We start from the raw sequence: 25,356 nt of genomic DNA, 5'->3' as shown, positions 1-25,356 counted from the left end.
TTTAGCATTAAATTCAGCTGGAGAGGCACAGGGGAAGAAGCTGAGAGGGAGACTACAATTCCCACGATGCACCTGTGCAAACGCTGGCATGGAGGGGGAGGTGTCTCTGTGGCAGTTCAGAGACACTTCCTGTTCACTCCCACTAAAAGGGCTGAGCTAAAGTGTGATGGAGAGAGAGAAAGAGAGAGAGAGGGAGAAAAAAGAAAGAGGGGGCAGAGAGAGAGAGAGAGAGAGAGGTAGAGAAAGAGAAGGGGCAGAAAGTGTGAGAGAGAGAGAGAGAGAAAGAACACTACTGACGCAGTATCTGATAATCTCTTTCTTTCCAAGGCTAAAGCACCCGTATCAGGGCCTTAACTCTGTGGAGAAAGGGCCCAGCAGTACACACACACATGAGCCACACCAGAGTGGGGGGGGGGGGTGAAATGAGGGTGCATTGAGAAAACAAACCCCCCCCCCGCTCCCTTTCACGGGTTTCCCACAAAGCGGTTTTTACCTGCGTGTGTCAATGTCAGCGTGAGGGCGAGGGCGAGCGGAGTTCGGGGCTGTGTGTTCTGCAGACGGGAGATAAGGCACGCCCGCCTCGCCCGTCGTGCCCACCTCGCGGCTGTTGGCTTTGAAATCCACACCACCGCTCCGTCAACACGCACCGCGGAAAAAAAAAAAACCACCCAAAAAAAAAACCCACCGGCCCTTCAGAGCCAACCCCACGATGCCCAAAGGTGGTCAGATCAATGTGGGCACACTGGTGCTGAGCAATTAGCTTTTCTCCTGATCTTACTGGCACTCTGCGACCCACAAGAAATACACAGACCCCCCACCCCTCCCCCCCGCCCCATTCTGGAGTGAATGAAATGTGCGAAAGCGCTACGTCAAATGAGCAAGAGCGCGACGATCTTCATCGTGAGAACTTGGACCTGGAGCACACAGGAGCAGGAGATGCAGGAGACCGCCCCTCCCACAAACAAAAATGCACATAATGGCGCCATTGCACCTACCCCCCCCCCCACCCAGGAGGGGGCGCGCACACACACGGCCCCGCCCCCCTTACCCGTGTCGGCGGAGGGGCATTTGCGGATGGTGAAGATGGCGCTGAGCTCCTCCTCTTCCTCGGGCAGGCCCTTCTGCAGCCGCTGCAGCTTGCGCAGGCTCTCCCCGCGCTGGTGCTTCATGGAGCGCACGTGCTGGATCAGGTTGAGCTTGGCCTTGGTGGAGTAGCTGCACAGCACGCAGTGGTAGTACCAGGACTCCCCCTCCACCGCGCTCTCGTGCTGCTGCAAGTGCTGGAGAGGGAGGGAGGGAGAGAGAGGGGGAGGAGGAGGGAGAGAGAGGGGAGGAAGGGAGGAGAAAGGGGAGAGGAGAGGGAGGGAAAGGGAGAGGGAGGGAGAGAAAGGAGGCAGGAAGGAGGAGAGGGAGGGAGAGAGAGGATAGGGAGGGAGGAGGAGGAGGAGGAGAGAGGAGGAAGGATGGAGAGGAGAGGGAGAAGGAGGAAGGAGAGGGGAGAAGGGAGAGGTTTTAACTGACAGGAGACAACTGGGGCGCTACGGACTCATTTTCACTCAAGCAGCTCGCAAATGAACAAATCAATTACCAATCACAGCTCTGTTGTTTAACACACACTCTCGTGCGCACACACACACACACACACACACACACACACACCAAGCACATGCTTGACACATCGAGCAGCCAAGCACACAAGACCACTTTGGACTGTAGCATTGTTAGGCCCCAGCGGCCCTTGTGGGGCGGGGGGGGGGTCTGGCTCGACACTCGCACCCCCTGAGGACGCGCCGGGCCATCGAACCCGGGACGGAGAGGCCCTTCACTGTCTCGTCCCGCTGCTCTAAAAAGGAAACTCCGAACATCTGCCTGTTTCACGCATGGGATGCTAAATATCGACCAGGGCCGCTCGATCACTCCCTTTCACTGTGAGCGAGCGAGCGAGAGAGCGGAGGAGAGGAGAGGAGAGGAGAGACAGACCAGCACATTCCTCAGCAGGCCGCACTAAGAAGGGCCACTCCACGAAAGAAGAGCTACCTATCTATCCCACGAACTGTCAAATTCCAGACAGACTAATCCCGCCCCCATCAAAAATACTGACAAAACTAATCCCTTCTCCCAACCCCCACCCCCATTAAAAATCCTGACAGACTAATCCCACCCTTATCAAAAATACTGACAAGACTAATCCCGCTTCTAATGAAAAAAAGGCCAGGTCCAAAGTCACTCACCCCAATCCACCAAACACGAAAACTAACCTCTCCCACCCCTACCACAAGAAGACTATCACGATCATCAACCCCCGACAAGCAGCCGTGGGACAGCAGACGGTCTCTAGACTGCAGAGTAAGCCGTTATGCTGCTTTGATGGCACCAGCCCTCCCTCCAAAGGCCTTCTGTGGCTCAGATAAATACCCCATATTCCCCCACGGAAGGGGTTGAGTGCACGGCTCACTGTAAGGGGCTGAGTGCACGGCTCACTGTAGGGGTGAGTGCACAGCTCACTGTAAGGGGTAGTGCACAGTCACTGTGGGGTTGATGGCACAGCTCACTGAAGGCTTGAGTGCACAGCTCACTGTAAGGTTGAGTGCACAGTTCACTGTAAGGGTGAGTGCACGGCTCACTGTAAGGGGTTGAGTGCACGGCTCACTGTAAGGGGCTGAGTGACGGCTCACTGTAAGGGGCTGAGTGCACGGCTCACTGTAAGGGGCTGAGTGCACGCTCACTGTAAGGGGTTGAGTGCACAGCTCACTGTAAGGGGTTGAGTGCACGGCTCACTGTAAGGGGTTGAGTGCACGGCTCACTGTAAGGGGCTGAGTGCACGGCTCACTGTAAGGGGCTGAGTGCACGGCTCACTGTAAGGGGTTGAGTGCACAGCTCACTGTAAGGGGTTGAGTGCACGGCTCACTGTAAGGGGTTGAGTGCACGGCTCACTGTAAGGGGTTGAGTGCACGGCTCACTGTAAGGGGCTGAGTGCACGGCTCACTGTAAGGGGCTGAGTGCACGGCTCACTGTAAGGCTGAGTGCCGGCTCACTGTAGGGTGAGTTGCACAGTCTCACTGTAAGGGGTTGAGTGCACAGCTCACTGTAGGGTTGGTGCACAGCTCACTGTAGGGGTTGAGTGCACGGCTCACTGTAAGGTTGAGTGCACGCTCACTGTAAGGGGTTGAGTGCACGTCTCACTGTAAGGGCTGAGTGCACGGCTCACTGTAAGGGCTGAGTGCACGGCTCACTGTAGGGCTGAGTGCACGGCTCACTGTAAGGGTTGAGTGCCGCTCACTGTAAGGGTGAGTGCACGGCTCCACTGTAAGGGTTGAGTGCACAGTTCACTGTAAGGGGTTGAGTGCACAGTTCACTGTAAGGGTGAGTGCACGCTCACTGTAAGGGGTTGAGTGCACAGTTCACTGTAAGGGTTGAGTGCACAGTTCACTGTAAGGGGCTGAGTGCACGGCTCACTGTAAGGGGTTGAGTGCACAGCTCACTGTAAGGGGTTGAGTGCACAGCTCACTGTAAGGGGTTGAGTGCACAGCTCACTGTAAGGGGTTGAGTGCACAGCTCACTGTAAGGGGTTGAGTGCACGGCTCACTGTAAGGGGTTGAGTGCACAGCTCACTGTAAGGGGTTGAGTGCACAGCTCACTGTAAGGGGTTGAGTGCACAGCTCACTGTAAGGGGTTGAGTGCACAGCTCACTGTAAGGGGTTGAGTGCACAGCTCACTGTAAGGGGTTGAGTGCACGGCTCACTGTAAGGGGTTGAGTGCACTGCTACCGCTAAGGGGGGCGAAGGCCAGGTCGGTCTGTTTCTCAGGATCTGATTGGCCGACGCGTCTCGTGAGAAACAATCGCCGGCGCGTGATTGGGACAGAAATCCGAAGCGCTCCCGTGCGCCCGTCGCAGAAGATGAGAAATAAAACACACTTCCCTGTCGTTAACTCTGCGCTATAAAACAGACGCACGGAGGCAAAGGCCTTTTCGCTGCGCTTTTTACGGAAACAAAAAACCTTCTCTCTGCAAGATGAGACTCTTCATCTCCAGTGCAGCCCCCCCACACACCCCGGCACAGTCTGGGAAAGACAAAAGGATTCATTAAGAAAAGACAAAACTGCTTTGCCCTACGGTATGTGAAGCCAACATTTAGATTAGCTCTGCTTTGCAAAAAAAAGCAATGGAAACATTAGATTTTTAACCGTATTAAATATGCATCAGGTGTTGATGACAGGCAAAAAAAAACTTCTGTTCCCTGAAATGCTCTCATCCTTTTTTTCTCTCTCCTAATATTTAATTTTCTGGTAATATTACAGCGGGCTTTTTCAGGACGGCTCCGCCGCGGTATCGCGTTTCTCGTCTCGCGCGGTAAAACACCTCGAGCGCATTAAGGCAGCGTTTCCAGGAACAGCGCCCGAAATCCGCCCCTAATAGAGTTATGGGCTGGATTCTCAAAGCCTCAGCTCTCCTCTCCTCTCCTCTCCTGTCCTGTCCTCTCCTCTCCCCCCCCACCTCTCCTCTCCTCTCCTCTCCTCTCCTCTCCCATCCTGTCTTCTCCTCTCTCTCCTCTTCCCCCTCTCCTCTCCTCTCCTCCTCTCCTCTCTCCTTCCTCTCCCCCTCTTTCCTCCTCCTCTCTCCTCTCCTCTCCTCCTCTCCTCTCCTCTTCTCTCCTCTCCTCTCCTCTCATCTCCCCTCCTGTCCTTCCTGTCCTCTCCTCTCCTGTCCTCCCCTCCCCTCTCCTGTCCTCTCCTTCCCTCCCTTCCTCTCCTCTCTCTCCTGTCCCTCCGTCCCCTCCCTCCTCTCCTGTCCTCCTCTCCCCTCCTCTCCTCTCCTCTCCTCTCTCTCCCCTCCGTCCTCTCCTGTCCTCTCTCTCCTCTCCTCCTCCTCCCTCCCTCCTTCCCCCCTGTCCTCTCCTTCTCCCTCTCTCCTCTCCTGTCCTCTCCTCTCCTGTCCTGTCCCTCGTTCAGCAGCTCGTCAGGGCGCTGCTGCGAGAGCCTCTTCCTCCTCCTCCTCCTCCTCAAACGCACTGCATCACAGCGCTAGCATGCTCAGGTTCTCCCGCACGCGGCGCCGCGTACGTCACGTGACCTGGGAGCGGGGAGACGGCGCGGGAGCGCTGTGATGTAGGCGGAGCAACAGGGCGCCTTTTTTGCGTTTAGTCGGAACAGATGTGGGGGGAGACCGGGGGGGGAGCACCTGGTCTTAACTTCAAAGCCCGTGGGGGATATTTAAAAAAAAAAAAGAAAATGAAAGAAAAATAAATCACTGGAATTTTTGGAGCTTAAACCACATGAGCTGACAGGACGCATCAAGACCGCCCCCCCCGCTGCCGCCCCTGCGCCCCGCCCCCCAACCCCACGACCAGGTAACGGGACCTGCTCTGGCCTGGGAGCATCCACGTCCTTCAGCCAATCAGTGACGCAGGACGCTGGGCCCTTCCCCTTTCCCCACCAATCAGAGCCTTTCATCTGGGCATTCGGAGACCGGGCATAAGAAGACATACGGAGGAGGGCAGTGGAGACGGGAGGCCTTTTCTCCAGACCCGAGGGGGGGGGGGCATGGCATTATGGATGGGGGGGGGGGGTTCAGGGGATGGATTACAGGGTTGCCACGGTAATGTAGACGGGGGCAGAACGGATTCCTCAGTGGATGATCCATACTGCTGTCCACCGGCCTCAGGCCAGGGGCGGACGAAAAGAAAAACACACCTTAAGGAGCTCAGCTTGAAGGTGAAACACAATATGAGACAAAAGTTCACATTCCCGGTGTCTGTTTCCTATGATCCCGAAGCTCCGCGCTGATAAATCACCCCCCCCCCCCCTCCACGGCTGCTGTGCTGGAATTCAAAGGCATAATGAAAAAGTCATGTTGGGAGATCTGGAGTACAGGGGGACGGAGCTAACCCAACAGCACGGGGTCTGAGCAGCTGTGCCGGGACCCCAAACCCCCCCCCCCTTCACACACCTCCTCACCCCCCACCCTCACACACCGCCCCTGCCCCGCCCGCACGGGGCTGCAGTTTCTGTCCTGGGGTGTGACTGTGGCTGTGGCCCGGCTCGACCACCAGAGCTCCAGAGAGAAAGAGCAGCACTACAGTCCCTAACACCCATGAGCCCCAGGAGCACAGGCTGCTCACCTGGCAACGACCTTTAACCTTTAACCCCACCCCCCACCCACCAGATCAGTCCCAAACAGCCACGAGCCCCAGGAGCCCTCACACAGGATGATCACCTGGCAATGACCTTTAACCTTTAACCCCCACATCCCCACCCACCGCATCAGTCTCAACAGCCACCGTGACATCTCTCAGGTACATTTCATTTTAAAAAAGTATAATTAACATCAGAAGGAGTTTTTAAATAATTGTGCCTGGGATGACAGCGCGTCTCCAGCTGAGATCCCAGGAGCGAATGAGTCTCACGTGAAGGGAGAGAGAGAGGTGAGCTGGAGGCCAACTCCCAGCCAGAAACTGCGTGTGTGAGAGAGAGGGAGAGAGGGGGAGAGAGAGAGAAAGTACCAGAGAGAGAGCAGGAGAGAGAGAGAGAGAGAGACAGAGAGTGAGAGAGAGAGGGGGGGGGACAGAGGGAGAGAGCGAGAGGGGAGAAAGGTAGAGAGAGAGACAGACAGAGACAGAGAGAGAGAGCAGGAGAGGAGGGTAAGCTGAGCTCGGCGCTAGCTGTCCACACGGATCCCCGCCCTCTTTGATCAGAGCCCAATTTCCACCATTAGACCTGGCAGCGCTGTTAATACAGAGCTAATGCATTAAAACAGATGACTATCCGCCGGCTGAAGGGCTATCAGTTCTCAAAGAGCTGCCAAGCGGCCCCCGCGAGCCGCGCTGGAATTAGCCGTCCGCTACCGGGCTGCTAGCGCTGAGGCTCAGGTGCTTCCCGTACACCGTCTCTCTCTCTCTCTCTCTCTCACACACACACACACACACACACACACACACACACACACACACACACACACACACACACGCGCACGCAGGCATACATACAAACACATACACACAGGCGCGCACACACACACACACACACGCATGCATACACACAAACACATACACACAGGCGCGCACGCACACACACACATACGCATGCATACCCACACACACGGGTACAAACAGACACACACGCGCACACACATGCACGCACATACAGTGCACATACACACACACAGGCGTGGGCGTACGCACACATACACCACACACACACACACACACACAGGCGTGGGCGTGCGCGCACACACACAAGCCACACTGCTCCCCCCCCCCCCCATGTCCACGTTTGCCAATTCAGAGAAGGCACACTGTGGCACTACTATTTCTGTCTGTCCGACTGTGGACCAGCTCCACAGCGCTTACATCACCCTGAGCGACGCGGAGGGGAGGGGCCAGCTTCGTGTGCTTCTGAAGATGTGGTGATGATGTCACTCGCTCTGTTAAAGCGCTGCTGAGGTCACCGCGTTTCCTGCTGAGCAGGAAACAAAGGGATGCGTCCTCACGGGCTGACAATTAACACCGTCGCTCGCTCAGAGAGAGAGCGAGTGAGTGAGTGAGAGAGAGAGAGAGCGTGAGGTAATGCACAATGACCTCACACACACTCAGCTTCCGAGCAGCGTTTTTTTGGGTGTGAGAAAGTCCTCCGGTGAGTCATCGGAGCTGGGGAGCCTGGGATTCCCTGGGAAAACCCGGCTCGCCTCTCTGGGCTGTACGAGCAGTACGAGCGCCTGCCTGCCTGCGATTCCCTGCTGGAGGTCAGAGGTCAACGTGGCTGCTCAGCATTAGCCACTGCTAATGGTAGCATAGCGCCTAGATGTCGTATCAGTACAGTTAGGTGGTATGTGTGCATTGTGTGTGCTTTGTGTGAGTCGCGTGGCATTTTGGACGGGACTTGTGCAGCACCCACCACCATTCCCATCTCCCTTACTTCTGCACATTCCTACACCCATTCCAAAAGCCTACACCCAGTCGACCCACCCCGCACTACCGAGAGCAGGAAGGACAGAGGTCAGTGATAAAGGGGTTGAGAGGGCCTGCTTTCCGATTGGACGGCAGAGAGAGGGGCGAGGCCAGTGGCTGGGACAGGAAGTTGGCCCGCTGCGGAACCAGAGGCACATCGCCACGGAGACACAGGAAGCGGAAAGTAACCACCCTGCGTCGCTCCGGCATTAAATATCGCAACGATTATCGAATTCCTTTCCGATAGCCGAGGTAACGGGAGCGTAAACAACAGGTAAATAATCGCAGAGAGGAGGCGATCGATGCTGGCAGTCGTTCGGTCCACGTTAGTTACACACCATCTCATTTGCGTGCACGTGCGCATACGTGCGTGTGTGTGTGTGTGGGTACTGTATGTGTGTATATGTGCGTGTGTGTGTGTGTGGGTACTGTATGTGCGTATATGAGTGAGTGCATGTGTGTTAGACACAGAGAGTGAGAGAGGGAGAGAGAGTGAGAGAGGGAGAGAGTGAGAGAGGGAGAGAGGGAAGGAGGGGGGCGCAGTGACAAGCAGTCAAATAATGCATTCTTCCCACATGAGTCCCTCTCATAATGTCCCAGTGCTCTGAAGAATGGCTCTCAGTCAGCTCAGATCAATGTTCCCACATAGCTCACGGGGCGAACAAACAGGCGAGGCGAAGGATCAATGCCCCGCGTGGCGATAACGAGGCCCGGCGGAGGCCCAGCCGACACCCAGCCAACGCCCAGCCGACACCCAGCCAACGCCCAGCCGACACCCAGCCAACGCCCAGCCGACACCCAGCCGACGCCCAGCCAACGCCCAGCGAAGGCCCAGCGAAGGCCCAGCGGAGGCCCGCTCCGCGCTGTGGTCCCCGCGTCCCCTCCCAGCCTGGGATGAGCGGATCAGCACACGCACGGCATTACAAACGCTAACGCGGGACCTTCACTAGCAGCCCGAGCTAAAAAAAATAAAATTATAAATAAATAAATTAAACAAGTTTCCCTTTAATGAGCCGAGCTAAGGGCCTGTGAGCGAGCGAGAAACTACTCACTGGAACCGGGCAGGAAATGATGTCAGCGCTGCCTGGGGAAAAGGTGGGGGGGGGAGAGAGAGAGAGAGAGAGAGAGGGTCGTCATTGCCCTTCTCTCTGGGGGCGGCTAATTAACAGCTTAGCCTCCTGGTGTTTTTATGCATGTGAGCCCCAGGGCCAGGCACGCCGCTAACACGGCAGTACAACAACCGCACCAGCAGGGGGCGACAGCTGCAGGGAGGCCAGGGGCCCGATGCGAGCAGCTGCGCCTTCGGGCCGACATCTGCGTGCGCCCCCGCGTGCGGGGCGGGGGTCCGTGGGAGAGCTCTACCACACCCGCCCAGCTCCGCCCGTCCACGCGCTCGCCAGGGTAGCCTCCAAAATGGCCGCTGCGTTTCGAGCAGTGAGTGCAATCGCTACTTTGTGTACGGCGAGAAAAAGACTACCATTCTGTCGAGTGGTGTTAATATGCAACGCGTGTGTCACTGTACTGCATCTGTAGTGGTTCGCAGTGTTCATCAAGTAGGTCATCATCGCACTACATATCCCAAACCCAGCCTACCTCCACACCTACTCTCACCATGAACCTTCTCCTAACTCCCCCCCCAGCACACACAGATACACACACACACACACACGTACGCCCACCGCACATTTACACCCCCCGCACACCGCACACGCACGCCCGCACACCGCACACACACGCCCGCCCGCACACCGCACACGCACACGCACACCCGCACACCACACACACGCACGCGTAGCTGACAGCTCCCTGTGGTCTCCAGACGCCAGCGGAAGCAGGCGTGCTCATCTGAGTCTCCCAGATGGGAGCTCTGTCCCTGTCCCTCTCGACTTAAAGCCCTTCCCCCTGTTCTGAAGACAACTGCTGGGTGATTTGACGGGGGGTGGGTGGGTGGGGGGTGGTTACGTGCCCCACACCAGCAACACACTCACACACAGACACACACACACACACTGACTCACAGACACACACACACACACTGTCCTACCGCGTCGTCACGAGAAGGAGAAGCCTAAATTATTCATACACGTGGGATTACTGTCTGTCTGAGCACACCGTCTCTCCGGGGTTAAGAAAGAATTGACAAAGTTAAATATGAATGAGTCTTTTCTTTTTTTTTTTTTTTGGGGATGGGGGGAGGGGAGGGTGAGGTGACATATTCTCTCAGAGGAAGATCCTGTCAGAGTGCCTGTGAACAGGGGCTTAGGAGGCCCTGCTGGTGCACCCCCCACACAGAGCTGCCTGCGTTCGGGCACCAGGGAAATCCCACACGCTGTTCCCCTGGTGATTTTACTACATAATGAGCAGCCGGGACGGGCAGAGACGCGCTGACGCTGTCCCACAGAAACAACCTGAAGCTGTCACCTGCTTCCTGCTCGCAGCGGTCACAGCAGCCAATCAGAGGCCGGAGAAGGGAACACCTGACCGTAGCCGGCCTGTCAGAGGACAGGAGGAAGCGGGCCGGGAGAGACATGCTGACGGTGTCCCACAGAAAAACCTGAAGCTGTCCCAGACACCGAGCAGGCACCTGCTTCCTGCTCACAGCAGTCAGAGCAGCCAATCAGAGGCCTGAAATGGGAACACCTGACTGTAGCCTGCCAGTCAGGGTGAACCGAAGGGGGCAGGGCCAGTGGGGGGGGGCAGTGGGGGGTGGTTCACAACGAGCAGGGTGGCTGAGGGGTTGGGTGTCAGGGGGGGGGGGCGGAATGGGTGACGGCGCTTGTGATGATTAATACAGCCGGTGAAAATTAAATTTGGCACATGAACATTACCGAAAAGGCCATTAGTCACTGACAACAAACAGCCGGCTCCCTCCGCACGTCACACGGCTGAGGAAGCCCTTTTGCAGCAGGGCGGGGTGGGGCGTATCCCGCCACCGAGGCGCTTTGGGGCGCCGGCTCAACAGGAGCAGGGGAGCCTTTGAACCAGCCGCACGCGGTACAGGAAGTGCTCTTTCAGTCTGTCAATCAATCCTCAGCCCCTCCCCCCTCCCCCCCCCGATACCGCCCCTCCACTGCACAGAAGAGAAAACCTGCCCCTGAACCTGAGACTGGGGGGGGGGTTTACTCAATTAATATGGGCCAACTGCACCAGAGCCTCCGACGCCAATGTCACCTTGATGGAGACGAACATTTGCCTTTACAATCTCAACTGCCCCTGAGATACATGTGAATAACATTGACTGCTTATACAAAAACAAAAACAGAAGCGCACACAATATCTATATATGCGTGTGTGTGTGCGTTTGTGTATATGTGCACAATATGCACGTATGGCTCTGAACTCGATCTCGCCGGGCTGGTATGGTTGGGCTCTGAACTCGATCTCGCGCGAGGGGCCTGAACGATCGCGGGTTTTCTGCAACTCGATCTCGCCGGGCTGGTATGGTTGGGCTCTGAACTCGATCTCGCCGGGCTGGTATGGTCGGGCTCTGAACTCGATCTCGCCGGGCTGGTACGGTTGGGCTCTGAACTCGATCTCGCCGGGCTGGTAGCGGCTTGGAGGGCTACTGGTCGAACTCGACTCGCCGGGCTGATGGTCACTGTGCTTGGCTGGCTCTGAACTCGATCTCGCCGGGCCTGTACGGCTGGGCTCTGAACTCGATCTCGGCTGTCGCGGGCTCTGAACTCGATCTCGCGCCGGGCTGGCTTGACAGGCTTGGCTCTGAACTCGATCTCGCCGGGCTGGTACGGTTGGGCTCTGAACTCGATCTCGCCGGGCTGGTATGGTTGGGCTCTGAACTCGACCTCGCTGGGCTGGTACGGTCGAGCTCACACCTCCAGCGCTCCCGGCTCGCCTGGGTAAATATTTCATCGTGACACCATTGGTCGCAGCTTCAGGCCAGGCAACGAGGCTGTTAAAGATGCAGTGTTTTTCTGTGTCATATTTTTAATCTAAATTTCATACGGCGAGTGGCTGAGACACGATGCGTGTGTGTGTGTGTGTGTGTGTGTGTGTGTGTGTGTGTGTGTGTGTGTGTGTGTGTGTGTGTGTGTGTGTGTGTGTGTGTGTGTGTGTGTCTGTGTGCATGCGTGTCACCACCAGTATCATCACAATCACTACTGGTAACTGAAAGCAATGGAGTTCTAGAACACTGACTAAGAATTATGGGGGAAAAAAAGTAAGAACACCTACTCTTCGAAGGGTTAAAAAGGCAGGCTTTTAATTGGGACACCACGCCAGCAAAGGCACCTGGAGAGGCCCCCATAGAGGTGGGGTGAAGGAGGGAGGGAGGGGGTGGAGGGATTTAGTAAACGAGGAACAACGGGAACCTCGTTTGCATATTACAGGAATAACCCTGAGTGGGCAGGACGCTGGACTGCTGATCAGGAACAGCTCACAGAACGCACTAGTGTGACCAGAGAGTGCGTCAGAGGCTTGTGGATGAGCAGTCTGGCCGTGGGTGAGCGGGGGCGCTCTCATAGTGAGGCTGGGGAACGGGAGATTTTGGGTTTGGCTCTTTGAATAGAACGTTGGACAGGCTGGGACATCTCACCCCACACAACAGACAGACAGAACACACACACACACCACAACAAAACAACACACACACACACACGACCAGACAGCGCACCACACACGCAACCTGTCACTCCCCTTAATTGCATCCCTGTTTTTTAAAACCTTTGGCCATCCAAACACAGTCCCTCTTATAAGGCTGTATGTACTGAACCTCATTACTGAAAAAACCTCTGCGAATAAAAAAAAAGCAACATAACATTTTTAAAAAAGAAAACAAAGTGCTTTCTCATTGATCAGGCCGGGCGATAGCCGGTCAATAACCTAAGCCCTCATCATTCCCAGCGTGGGGTAACTACAGCTGAAATATGACCATCATCGGGAGCCGGGGTGGGGGGGGTGTGGGGGGAGTGTGTTGGGGGGGGGCGGCCTAATTGGAAGGCCGCTTTTCAGAGGCCACGGGAAGACCTTGTCCCAGCTCAAGCGAGTCCCAAAATAACCGCCTTAGCCATTAGCCTTGGCCCGTCGTGTCACCCGCTGCCTCCGCCCCCCCCCCCCAGAAACGCAGGACGGAGCGCTTAGCGCTCAGCGCAGAGGGCACAGCAGCCTCCCGTCCGCAGCTCTGTTCTGATGCAGATTGCGCCGGGGGGTTGTGAGATCACGCTCAGCGCCCTCCGCACAGGACGACTCGCGACTTTAATTTATTAATGTTTTGGAGGAGCGCCCTCGTTATGCGATCCCGCGCTGACTGAGCAGACGAGGGTTCGTTAAGAGACGGGAGGAGAGAGGGAGAGAGAGAGAGGAGAGGGAGGGGAGAGAGGGAGAGAGAGGGAGAGAGAGAGAGAGAGAGAGGGAGAGAGGAGAGAGAGAGGGAGAGGGGGAAGAGAGGGAGAGAGAGGGAGAGAGAGAGAGACAAGAAGAGGGAGAAGGAGAGGGAGACAGAGAGAGAGGGAGAGAGAGAGAGAGGGAGTGGGAGGAAGGGAGACGGGGAGAGAGAGAGAGAGAATGAGAGAGTGAGGACGACAGAGACACAGTGACAGAAATAGAGAGAGAAAGACAGAGAGAGGTCTTTAGTACTTTATGTTTGGGGTCTGAACAGGGCAGCCCCTTCTCAAAGCTCAGTTTTGGGGAGTCAGTGGGCCTTTCAGCACTTCTGTAGTCATACCCGGCAAGCTAAGATCCCTTTGCAGGGCGACAGCCCACTTTAAGAAAACATCTACGTTAGAAAGTCTGAAAATAATAAAAAGAGGAAAATGCACAACGCCGGTCTGGTGTTTAGAGACTGCGTCGTGTACAATGACAGGCTATGGAGCACAGGTTTGGCAGTGGCGCTATGCAAAACACGTTACACAGCTAGAACACCTTCTCCAGCTCTCCTCCCTCTCTTACACTCCCTGTCTGTCTATCTCTCTCTACTGTCTATCTCTCTCTCTCTCTCTCTCTCTCCCTGTCTGTCTATCTCTCTCTCTCCCTCTCCCCGTCTGTCTATCTCTCTCTCTCTCTCCCTGTCTGTCTCTCTCCCTCTCCCCGTCTGTCTCTCTCTCTGTCTATCTCTCTCTCTCTCTCCCTGTCTCTCTCTCTCTCTCTCTCTCTCTCTCTCATACATTCTGTACCAGTGAGCCGGAGGCAGTGCGCTTGTAAAGTAACCGCAGCGCTTCTTGTGTTTACAAACGGAGGTTGTGTCGAAATCAAAGCAGTCGCCGCGCGGCCGATAGGAGACGTACAGAGCGCGCTCAATCGCTCAATCGCTCGCTGTGGGCGGGGCCGGCCGGCAAACCGCGCCGCTGTTAAAACCGCGCTGGAAAAGCAGCACTTCAGCCGAAAGGAAGGTTAGCGTCGTAGGAGTCTGTCGAGAGCTAGCGGCCCGCTGCTGCGGTGGAGCCGCCCCCAAAAACACCCCCTTAATTCCACTCTCAAGCGCCGGCACGTCTCCCCCCCCCCCCCAGGAGCGGACTATAGGTGCCCTTCTCAAAAAAAAAAAAACAAAAAAAAAACTTGCACTTCCTGTTTCTCCACTATCTCGCTGTCTCTCTCTCTCTCTCTTTCTTCTCTCTCGCGCCCCCATTCCCTCCCTCCCTCCCTCCCTCCCTCCCCCCATCTTCCGCGGTTGCTGTTCTGACCAATCTCACCTCAGTTTTTATTTCACCCCCATCAGCAGGGGGCTAAAAATAAATGATAAATGGAACACGATATTTTAAAGTCTTATCTCTCATCTGCTCCTGCTCGGGAGTAATGGGGCAGTTAATCCTTCTGATCTTCCTCAGATTGATTAATCAGCAGGCGGACAATCAAATAAATGATTAATATTTGGGCCCCCCCCCCCAGCCCCCACAACCCCTTGCTCACCCCCAACTCCCCCCCCCCACCCCAGGTCAGGAAGGTACCCCTGGAAAAAACCAGTTAATAATTCATTAACCCTTACATGACCAAAGCCCCCCCTATGAGTGTATTTTCCATCTGTCTGATTCCCGTGGAAACCTTTGAAGTTTTGGGAAATGCAGTTTTTTTTTCAGTGTGGGGCTAACTGTGCTTCTCCGGTGCTACAGACCGGCCGACAGAGCAGGGTGCAGTACCCCTCCCTCCCCCCCGGGCCTGACCCCCAAAAGCACGCTTTACATATGAACATGTATGCAAATGAGGGACAGCAGTCACATGGGCAGCTGCGTCGTCCAATCAGCTGCGAGGAATGGGCTTCATGTCCGAGTATCACCCAAATAAATAAGAACACACAGTACTGCTCATGAGTAGTCAAAAGTAAGTGGATGATCATGTTAATTACATAGAAGGCATGAGGTGGATGGGAATAAGGAGGGGGCGACAGAGTTGAAGTGCCTTCCAGAGTTTCAGGAGGTGAAACCGGTGATGTCCGCTTCCCCCATCCCAGTCCGGGTGAGGTCCTTCCACGTCGCCCCAGCCCACGTCCCCCTCCCCCTCCCCCCTTGCCCTCGACCTCGCCCCAGTGATGGATATGCTGTTTATTCAGCTATTTTTGGGACAAAGCATGGAATCTCCTCAGAGAATGACTCCCTTTCACAGCCTACACCCCCCCTCCCCACCCCCCCAAACAGAGGTCAGAGACAGGCTCCTTAGTTCAGCATGCATCTGTGCATCTGACGTCATTCTGACGTTAATCTGGGGGGGGGGGGTCAGGGAAAAGTCCCCCACCCCGGATCATTTAAGCACAGCAAACATGCCTGCCTGCTTAAAAAAATAAATAAGAGCACAATTAATACAAGTTCGCATTTTTCAAAGAGCCCAAGTCCCCAGGCTTTTTTGATTGGCTATCTGCTTAAATTTCAGTACCGAATCATCACGCCGTTACTCTGGCAACCCCACGGACTGGGCGCGAAGCATCGAGGATGATGTCCTGCTTTGGCCTTAACAGACACGGGCCCGATAAGGGAAGGGGGGGGGGGAAGAGAGCAGCCCTGTGGTAGTGTTGAGTGTCAGGGTTTTGCAGAACGACAGGCTAACTATGCGTTCACTCTCTGCTCCAACGCTTTGGTGATTTTGAATCTGCTACACTTTCTTATGTTAAAAAAAGTGGGAAAAGCATTTTTCACAGCCTCTCTCTCTTCAGTCTCTCTATCAGAACGCCCCCCAGCATACAAATATGTCGATGATGTCACCATAACCTGGGGCTAACTCGGCTAACACCCCCACGCAGCCTGTGCTGATAACTTTGCTGTGTAGGACAGCCTGACCCTGTGTTCCTCAAACTCTGAAAGGGTGAGTGAGTGAGTGAGTGATTCAGTCGGTTTAAACCCGTGTATATGAATGAGTGGGCAGGTTTGTGTAGCGTCACTGCTCAACCCCGACTCCTCACTCCGACAAAGTCGATCCAAACCACCTGCTCGTCACGACTCAGGCAAAGGCTTTGAAGTACAATTGAAATTAATCCCGCGCTCTTATAGAGGAGTACACATTAGATTCGTGTCCTGGTGCTCAAAATGGCCCCTTCTGTCTCACCTCAGTGAAAACTAAACAGTAACAGTAGCCAATAGTGCGGGGAGTGGAACATAATGAGGGAAACAAAGAGCGCAACGCGATTGTTATGAAACAAAATGGCTGCCGCACAAGGTGGTTATCGCCGTTTGCATGTGAGGTGGGTTCCCTCCTCCCCGTAAATTTTTTACGAGTTCCCGAGGGAAGAGGCACCCCATAAAACTCCAACCGGGGAAAGAAGGGCACCGTGAACTCGACCAATCACGGAAGAGCTTACAGTCCGACCCGACAAGACTTACAGAACCTTCCTGCGGCTACCTGACAGCTCTCATACATTTAGTCATTTTAATTCATTTTAAATGACGTTAACACAACACTGAGCGTTATCACTGCAATACGCAATACGCTACTCATATCAGCCAAACATAATGCTAGCCACCAGAGAGAGAATACGCCATTTGAAGAAGGGTGCAGGTACTTATCGCAAAGGGACCTCTTCAGCACTTGTAAGGAATATTTACTGATGCAATGATTTGTAGGAGAAAGCTAATGAAAGTTTGTGGTTGTTACAGAAGCTCCACGCTCACCCAGCCCAGAGGAGCAAACTGAATCTCGCAGTGAAAACTGCCTTTCTGTGAGAGAGGCCACCAGATGGTAAATTTGTTTGCATGTGTTTGTGTGTGTGTGTGTGTGTGTGTGTGTGTGTGTGTGTGTGTGTGTGCATGCATGTGTGCGGGTATGTACTGTACATGCATGAGCGTGCTCATGTTTGTGTGCATGTGCAGGTATGTACTGGGCGTGCCAGTGTGTGTGTAGGTATGCACTGTACGTGCACATGCTCCTGTGCGTGTGTGAGTGCATGTGTGTGTGTTCACGCTTGTGTAGGTATGTACTGTATGTGCACATGAGCGTGCTCGTGTGTGTGTGTGCGGGTATGTACCATTCGTGCACATGCTCCTGTGTGTGTGTGTGTGTGTGTGTGTGTGTGTATGTGTGTATATATGTGTGTGTGTGTGTGTGTGTGTGTGTGTGTGTGGATGAGTGTGTGTGCGTCTGTGGGTATATATGCGTGTGTGTGTGTGCGTGTGCATGTGTGTGTGTTCACGCTTGTGTAGGTATGTACTGTATGTGCACATGAGTGTGCGTGTGTGTGTGTGTGTGTGTGTGTGTGTGTGTGTGTGCGGGTATGTAGCGTACGTGCACATGCTCCTGTGTGTGTGTGTGTGTGTGTGTGTGTGTGTGCGGGTATGTAGCGTACGTGCACATGCTCCTGTGTGTGTGTGCAGGGCTGCCGGCGCACGCTTTTAAACAGCAGGCTGGCGGACGCTGGCTCCGGCCTGACAGAGGCAGATAAATGAATAGCAGGGCGCTTAATGGGCCCGGCCTGCTTCCCCCCCGGCCCCGCTGGCCCGTCTGCCGCGCCCGCGCCCCCAACGACGGGACGGGTCGGCCTGCGCAGCGTAATCCATACTCTAATTGCTCTCCGCAGCCCTGACCTTCGACCCCCACCACTCTCCGCCGCCCAGCGTCTCTATTAAGCCGGGGCCCAAGGTAAATATTCTTCTAATGATCTTTGGTCCTAATGACACGCTGAAAACTGGGCGAAAGAGAGAGGGGAGGGGAAAAAAAGAAAAATCAATAGCTACAGTTTTTGGACTCCGGTCAATGCCATTAGTTTGCAGTTTTTATTTTTTATCTGATATCTGACTCTAAACTCGGGGAGGGCAGACAACAAGCAACGGCTTCCTGTGCTTATAAATGCGGAACGTTTCATTTAGAAGATTTATTTTTACTGACGGATTTAAACACCTACATTCGCAGACAACGTTCTCTCGAAGAGAAATGAAACTTACTGCAGCTCTTCCCAAAATCTTAGGCCTCCTAAGGTAAGAGGCACTGTAGAATTCCAAACTCAAGTCACCCATGCAAGTTACTTCCAGAATCCAAAATATTTTTAAACCCACCAGCGTCCAACCCCGCGAAAAAATCTAAACATTGCACCTTGACAAAAGATTTACCAAGCACATGAACTCAAACATACTGCTTGTCGTTACATCTATATATCCAGCTAATTCCTGGTCTGAGTTACATCTGCACAAACTGGGAAAGTATCAATAGTGTCAAGTTGAAGATACATGGAAAGCAGTAGCAAACTGAGGCAATCTTGAGGCAAGAGAAAGCTAGCGAGGAAGGCTGGAAACCAGAAGAAGGCCAGCACAGAAGCCAGGAGAGAACTGCTCCACTCTGCTCCAAACCCAGCGATTACTCCAGGGATCATCTCAGGGAGCTCTTCAAGTTCTAGAATATCTCTGTTTAGAAGTTCCGTGTCGGAATGTTCCGGAATGGAGTGTTCTGGAATTGTGGCAGCCCTTGTGATCCAGTCCTGTCTTCTCAGTCTCCGGCTGCAGTCTGGTGTGGTTGAGGCTGGGTGTTGAGGGGGGGGGGGGGGGTCTGGTGGGGGCTGGCGTGTCGATCGATGCAGTGATTGGCAGTTAATGGCTTTTCCTGTTCCGCCTTTGTAACGCGGGCCTTGCGGCCGGAGCAGCTGATCAGGAGTGGCAGATGGCGTTTGATTTTTTACACACAGAACCCCTGACTTTGTGGAGGCGGCTTCATCGCGTTTAATGAGCTAAAAGTTAAGCCCAACGTGAGAGATTTGGCATGGAGAGGACACGGAGAGACAGAGAGAAGGAGAGACAGAGAGAGAGGAGGAGAGAATGAAGGAAATACAGAGACAGAGAGAAACAGACCTTCTCTACTGGATAAAATAATGGCAAACGGGTCTTAAACATATAATAACTCCGGCCACAGAATACTTTGTTTTACCCAGTGAGTCCTCTCCCAAACGTAACCTCAAAAAATAATTTTTACATTTCTTTTAAAATAAAAATTGTTTCTGTTTTCAGGAGAAAACTCTCCAGTGCTCAGGTAATATACATTTATATACGGTGTTCAGCTGTTAGAGCTAGAAACCCATCTTCAGCAGGAGTGGTGGGTGGTTTGGGGGGGTTGAGATTGGGGGGGTGTGGGGGTGTCACCCTGCTCTCGCCCTGTTTCTGCGAGCGGTGGGATGAGTCTCCTCAGCCTATTAAGACACGATGACAAGTCGAAGCCGGCAGAAGATCAAAGGACAGGCTGAGGAGTAGGTACCGGTCACATCGCTCCGATTCGTCTTCAGATTCGCTTCCCCCCCCACGTCCGTCCCCTCGCCCCCCCCCCCCCCCCATCTGGCTCGCCGTGACAGGAGCGACAGAAAGAAAGCCAGGGAATGGAGGAGAGCGGGCAGAAACCCCTCTAAATGGAGGAAAACGGAATGATAAGTCCCATTTGGGCCGAGGAACGAGGGATGAAGACGATGGTGATGAAGAAGCGGGCGATAAAGACACGGGGAATGGCGGGAAAGCGACAGAGAAGTGTCACCCGCCAGGTCCCGCGGCAAACTGATTATTTATTTATTTTTAATTTTTGAGCGGTTAGGAGGGTGCATTTCACGTTCAGAAGGGTTTGCCGTAGTTCAGCTCGTAATTCGAACAGCGCCGTCACTCCACTCGATACCCAATAAAGTGCAGCCATTTTGGTGTTTCATTATCCCGCCCAGTTCAAAGCAACTTTCTCACCCCCTTTTTTTTTTTTTTTCCAGAAGAACTAAATGAAAGAGCTGAGCTGAGCTGCCCACCGGACTCAGGGGCTGGAAAAAAGCAGCATTTCGCTTTAAATGATAAAATAAAGGAAATAAGCGAGGCGGTGGAGATCTAGCACTCTCGTTTTCCGGGTCGTTCTGGAATAAACGGCCGTGAAAGCAGGAGACGCGCAACGAGACTCTCGACCGAAGACGCCAGATTAAGGCTCCCAAATAACGCCCACCAACAACACTGAGGCAATCACAATACCAGCATCATACCGGAAACGCAGCTCGTAAGGAAGAGAGGGAGAGAGGGAGGGAGGGAGAGAAAGAGAGGGAGAGACAGAGAGAGAGAGACAGAAACAGAGAGAGAGAGAGACAGAGACACAGAGAGACAGAGAGAGAGAGAGGGACTGAGAGAGAGACAGAGAGAGACAGAAACAGAGAGAGAGAGAGAGAGAGAGAGAGAGAGATGTTTGAGACCCATGGGGCTGTATCTGGATCTGCTGAAGAACAGAAACCGAGCTCCGAGCTCTGAGCGTGTGCGGAAAACCCCGGGGCCTGCTGGGAATCGTAGTCCCTCCCACCAGCAGCGCCAACAAATATTTAATAAAGCCCGGGTCACATGAGTCCACAACAAGAGCCGCAGTCTCCCCTTCCTGCGCTTAATTTAATATAACGATAATTTAAATAACCATTTGCATACTGGATGCACAATCTCCTCGCGTTGCACAAAACATAATGGCTCCCAGAGAAGCCATTTGCACAGTAGCGCAGCCTTCTCCTATGGTTTAAATTACTCAAACAAGACCATTCCAACCGTACAAGTGTAAATTAAGGAAATTCCAAAGTCATGACAGCTACGCCGCACACACCCCCCCACCCCCACCCCCACCCCCCTTTTTGAAATACGCGAGTTGGAATCGTTTGATGCGTCCAATCTGAGGTTGTGATATTGATTGATGGTATTCAGAAGCGACGCTGGAACTGGAGAGGGAAGACGCGGAGAGAGAGAGAAGCGCGGGATTGTGGGAGCGAGCCGCTCGTAGCGACCGCGTCTGTCATCCCGACCCCGGCCCGCAACCCCGCCAGCGCCGCTCCATAAATCACACCAGCCGACTGAAAAGCGCTTTATAAAACACAAATGTGTGAAACCGCTTAGACTTTACCCCCCCCCCCTTTACCCCCCCCCAGAACCTCCGCTCACCAGCTGTGACTAGTAAAAAAAAACACCTCAGAGAGATTGACCCCTCATTTTCTCACAGAAGTGAAAGAGAGAGGGAGGAGTGGCCATGGTGGGGTGGGGGGGGGGCATTTTTTATTTAAAAAAAAAAGGAAAAAAAAAAGCTTTTCTGCATGTCCCGTGTTCATCCTGTATACTATGTATACTCATTCCTGGAGGACACAGCACACATCTGTATTACAGTGGATGCACCCTGGGACACATAAATAAATCATTAAACACCCCCCCCCTCCCCCTTGATAAACTAGTCACGGTGAAGTGGAAAAAGGGGAACGGCGAGGATGTTGCTGATCCTGATGGACTTCGCGAGCAGTCCATTTCCTGTGAGAAAGCGGCAGAGACAGTGTGTGGTGGTTCACACTACAGGAGGAGGTGGGAAGCAGAGCTGTGATTGGCTGATCGGTGTCAGAAAGCACTGAGGAGGGGTTTTGAGGAGGGGGGGGGGCGTTGAAGGCTGTGAGCATAATGACCCCCCCCCCCCCCAACTTAACACCCCCCAGCCTCAACTTCCACCCAGCCATTCAAACACCTTCATCTTTCCGTTCTTTCATATTTTTCTTCTTGATTTATCATCTTTTCATACAAATAAAATGAAGCCGTAATGAGGAAACAACGTGTGAAATGGTTTCTTCCCAGAGATCCCCCCCCCGCCTTCCCAAATAAAAACCAGATGACACCCCAGGACCAAACTGCTTAATTACAAAAGGATGAAATCTTCAAGCCTACATCTGGAGAAAACATTGCCCCTCCAAGCCCCCCCCCCCGCCCCCCCCACCCCACCCATCCCCGAAACACAGGCAGATTTACGGGTCCCAGGCCAGGGCCCTGGACCGCGGCAGACGGCAATTAGGCGGAAAATAAGACGCTTCGATGGCCCTCCATCGCCACGGGGGCGGGGTTCACGCCCATATTTTGGAACAGAGGCCAAACGGTTTCATTTGGGCCCTACCGTGATTGGACCGCGATCAATGTCTGACATCATCAGGCCGTGTATATGTACGTATGATCTCTTCATATAAATACGATGTATTTGAGAGAACAGAGAGAGACATAATTAACATGAATACACAGAACAAAATAAAGACCTTTATGGTCCATGGCCAATTTCATGTGTTTGTCATTTAGTACACTTTTCTTTCTCTACTGTGCCTGTTTACTGTAGTTGAATTTGATATTGCTTATCTGTTATCTGTTTGTCATGTCAGAATATGCTTTGGCAATGGAAGTGCTCCTCGTCATGCCAACGAAGCTCATTTGAGAGAGAGACAAACAGAGATACAGACAGAGAGCAACTTAAGCTCATGTGCAATCAATGCAACAAGAAGTGTAAACATTTTTTTAAAACTGTAACGCAGGCCTGACAGTTAGTCATGTAGGTGTGAACACGCAGGACACGGGAACGAGACCGAATCCCACCGATTATGACAGACCTTCACAGCCCATTTGCCGGGCCCGGATTTATCCGTCCCGGGACGGTCCTCAGCAGCCCAAACACAAACAGACCGGGGGTCCCTGTGCGCCCGCCCCTCCCGCCCCCTATCCCGTCTCCTGCATGGAGAGCTGGTCCTGAGCCCGGCCCTGCCTCTCTCACCGTCCTGTTGGTCCTGAGCCCGGCCCTGCCTCTCTCACCGTCCTGCTGGTCCTGAGCCCGGCCCTGCCTCTCTCACCGTCCTTTGGTCCTGAGCCCGGCCCCGCCTCTCTCACCGTCCTGCTGGTCCTGAGCCCGGCCCTGCCTCTCTCACCGTCCTGCTGGTCCTGAGCCCGGCCCTGCCTCTCTCACCGTCCTGCTGGTCCTGAGCCCGGCCCTGCCTCTCTCACCGTCCTGCTGGTCCTGAGCCCGGCCCCGCCTCTCTCACCGTCCTGCTGGTCCTGAGCCCGGCCCTGCCTCTCTCACCGTCCTGCTGGTCCTGAGCCCGGCCCTGCCTCTCTCACCGTCCTGCTCCAGAGCGGCCCAGAAGAGCCGGGATTCTCACCTGCTCACTGAGAGGCAGGAAGTCTGCCCTCTGACCCCAGGCCTAAAGGACCAATCGGGATCCGATATCTGACATATGGCTCCTACCTCGTTTGTTTTCCTTTTTTGGGGAGCACGCCCGGAGGAGTAACCCTCCCCCCCTTATCTCTGAGTAAGGCGGATACCTGCCGAACACCATCTTTACAAGATGAAGCCCAGATACAGCACTGATCTGGAAGATATACAAAACAGCCTCTGGTCAGGCCTGTGTGTGTAGGGGTGTGTGTGCGTGCATGCGTGTAGGGGTGAGTGTGCATGTGTGTGCATGTGCATGCATGTATAGGGGTGTGTGCGTGTGTGTTTGTGTGCGTGCATGTATAGGGGTGTGTGTGTGTGTGTGTGTGCGTGCATGTATAGGGGTGTGTGCGTGTGTGTGTGTGTGCGTGCATGTGTGCAGGTGTGTGTGTGTGTAGGTGTGAGTGTGTGTGTATAGGGGTGAGTGTGCATGTGTGCGCATGTGCATGCATGTATGGGAATGTGTGTGCGTGCATGTATAGGGGTGTGTGCGTGCATGTATAGGGGTGTGTGCGTGTGTGTGTGTGTGCGTGCATGTGTGTAGGTGTGCGTGTGAGTGTGTGTAGGTGTGTGTGTATAGGTGTGCGTGTGTGCAGGAGGTTAGGGAGGAAGGCTTGGCTGAGCAGCATGTTTAGTTTTTCAGGCTGGTTGGATTAAAGATATTTAACCTTCCACAGGGCTGCAGAGAGGACCACCCAGCGGCTGGTCTCTGCCTGCTCCGGGAGCAGCGGCTGGTTGCCATGTTTACTCCTCTCCAGAGCAGGAGAGGGGGAAGGAAGGGGGAGAGAGAGAGAGAGGGAATGAGAGAAAGATGGGGATGGGAGGGTTTCACACTCCCTGTAGCCACACCCTGCTTGTAGGAATGCGGGATTGTGGGTAAGTGAGAACTATCAAGCCCGCAGCCAATCAGACACTCCTAACGCAGTCAGCTGCATGACCCCTCACCCCCCCCCCCGCCCCCCCCTCGCCCCACACCAGGCGCCATAACCGCACGCTCTGTGCTGATCAGGCAGAGGATAAGAGGTTCGGACTCTTCCTCACACACCAGCGGGAGTGAGCCTGTCTGCTCACGTCCAGCTGCCCAAAAAACAAAAACAAACAATCATTAATGCAGCAGCCCAGGAACTCAAACTCCCAGCGTACCCCGACACGAGACAGCCTAGCGCGCCCTCTTCTACCCCTCCACTTCTGCTCCCAGACACTCTTTCCCAGAATCCCTCTCTCTCCCTGCTGCCGGTCTTACAGCAGAACTAAAGCAAATGAAACAGAACAGTCGTGTTGAATGCTCCTACCCTGTGGGTCCAGACAACTGAGCGGCTGCTTCTGCCAGACACACACACACACACACACACACACACACACACACAAACACGCGGGTGCAATCTCAGCAACGGCAGCGAAACTAGGCCCGGGTTACAGACAGACGTGCCAGGAGTGGGAGTTGTGTGTGTGTGTTTGTTGGGTGGGACAGTGTGTGTGTGTGTGTGTGTGCGTCGGTGGTGTGAGAGTTGTGAAATTCCAGAAGACTGCCAGAGATTGAGGGGGCCCACTCACTCGCCCACTCAAGACTCCTCCCCCAAAACATCACCACACCCCACCTCCGGTGCTCCCGGCCAATCAGGCTCACGTCCCACTCCCTTCTCCCCTCCCCCTCCCCTCCTCCAGCCCTGTCTCAGCCCCTCACTGACATTTGGGCTGTTTCAGAGGCCAGACACCCCCACAGCCCTCCAGCGGGCAGCCTGCCAACGAGGGTGAGGAGTGGAGGGTGTTCAGTGCAGAGAGGTCACCCAACGAACGGAATACAACACACACACACACACACACATGCCCCCAGGTCTCTACCATGTCGACAGTACCGGTGTGTCTGTAGCATAGGCTATATTAGCGCTACAGTACCGGTGTGTCTGTAGCACAGGCTACATTAGCACCACAGTACCGGTGTGTCTGTAGCACAGGCTATATTAGCGCTACAGTACCGGTGTGTCTATAGCACAGGCTATATTAGCTCCACAGTACCGGTGTGTCTGTAGCACAGGCTATATTAGCTCCACAGTACCGGTGT

At 54.3% G+C, this 25,356-nt stretch overlaps 1 protein-coding gene across 1 annotated transcript in view; it reads right to left on the bottom strand.

The window, feature by feature from the left end:
* Nucleotides 1–25,356, bottom strand: part of LOC135255749 (zinc finger homeobox protein 3-like) — a 191,164-nt gene that overhangs the window by 78,177 nt on the left and 87,631 nt on the right. The window contains exon 4 of the mRNA XM_064337308.1: nt 1,049–1,280. Coding sequence (XP_064193378.1) covers nt 1,049–1,280 — 232 coding nt within the window. The remainder of the gene's footprint in view (nt 1–1,048; nt 1,281–25,356) is intronic.

This window comes from Anguilla rostrata, chromosome 5 (genome assembly GCF_018555375.3).
Source record: "Anguilla rostrata isolate EN2019 chromosome 5, ASM1855537v3, whole genome shotgun sequence".
In the NCBI taxonomy this organism is placed as follows: domain Eukaryota; kingdom Metazoa; phylum Chordata; class Actinopteri; order Anguilliformes; family Anguillidae; genus Anguilla; species Anguilla rostrata.
The sequence above is the reverse complement of the archived record's forward strand: the minus strand, read 5'-3'. Positions and strand labels throughout refer to the sequence as shown.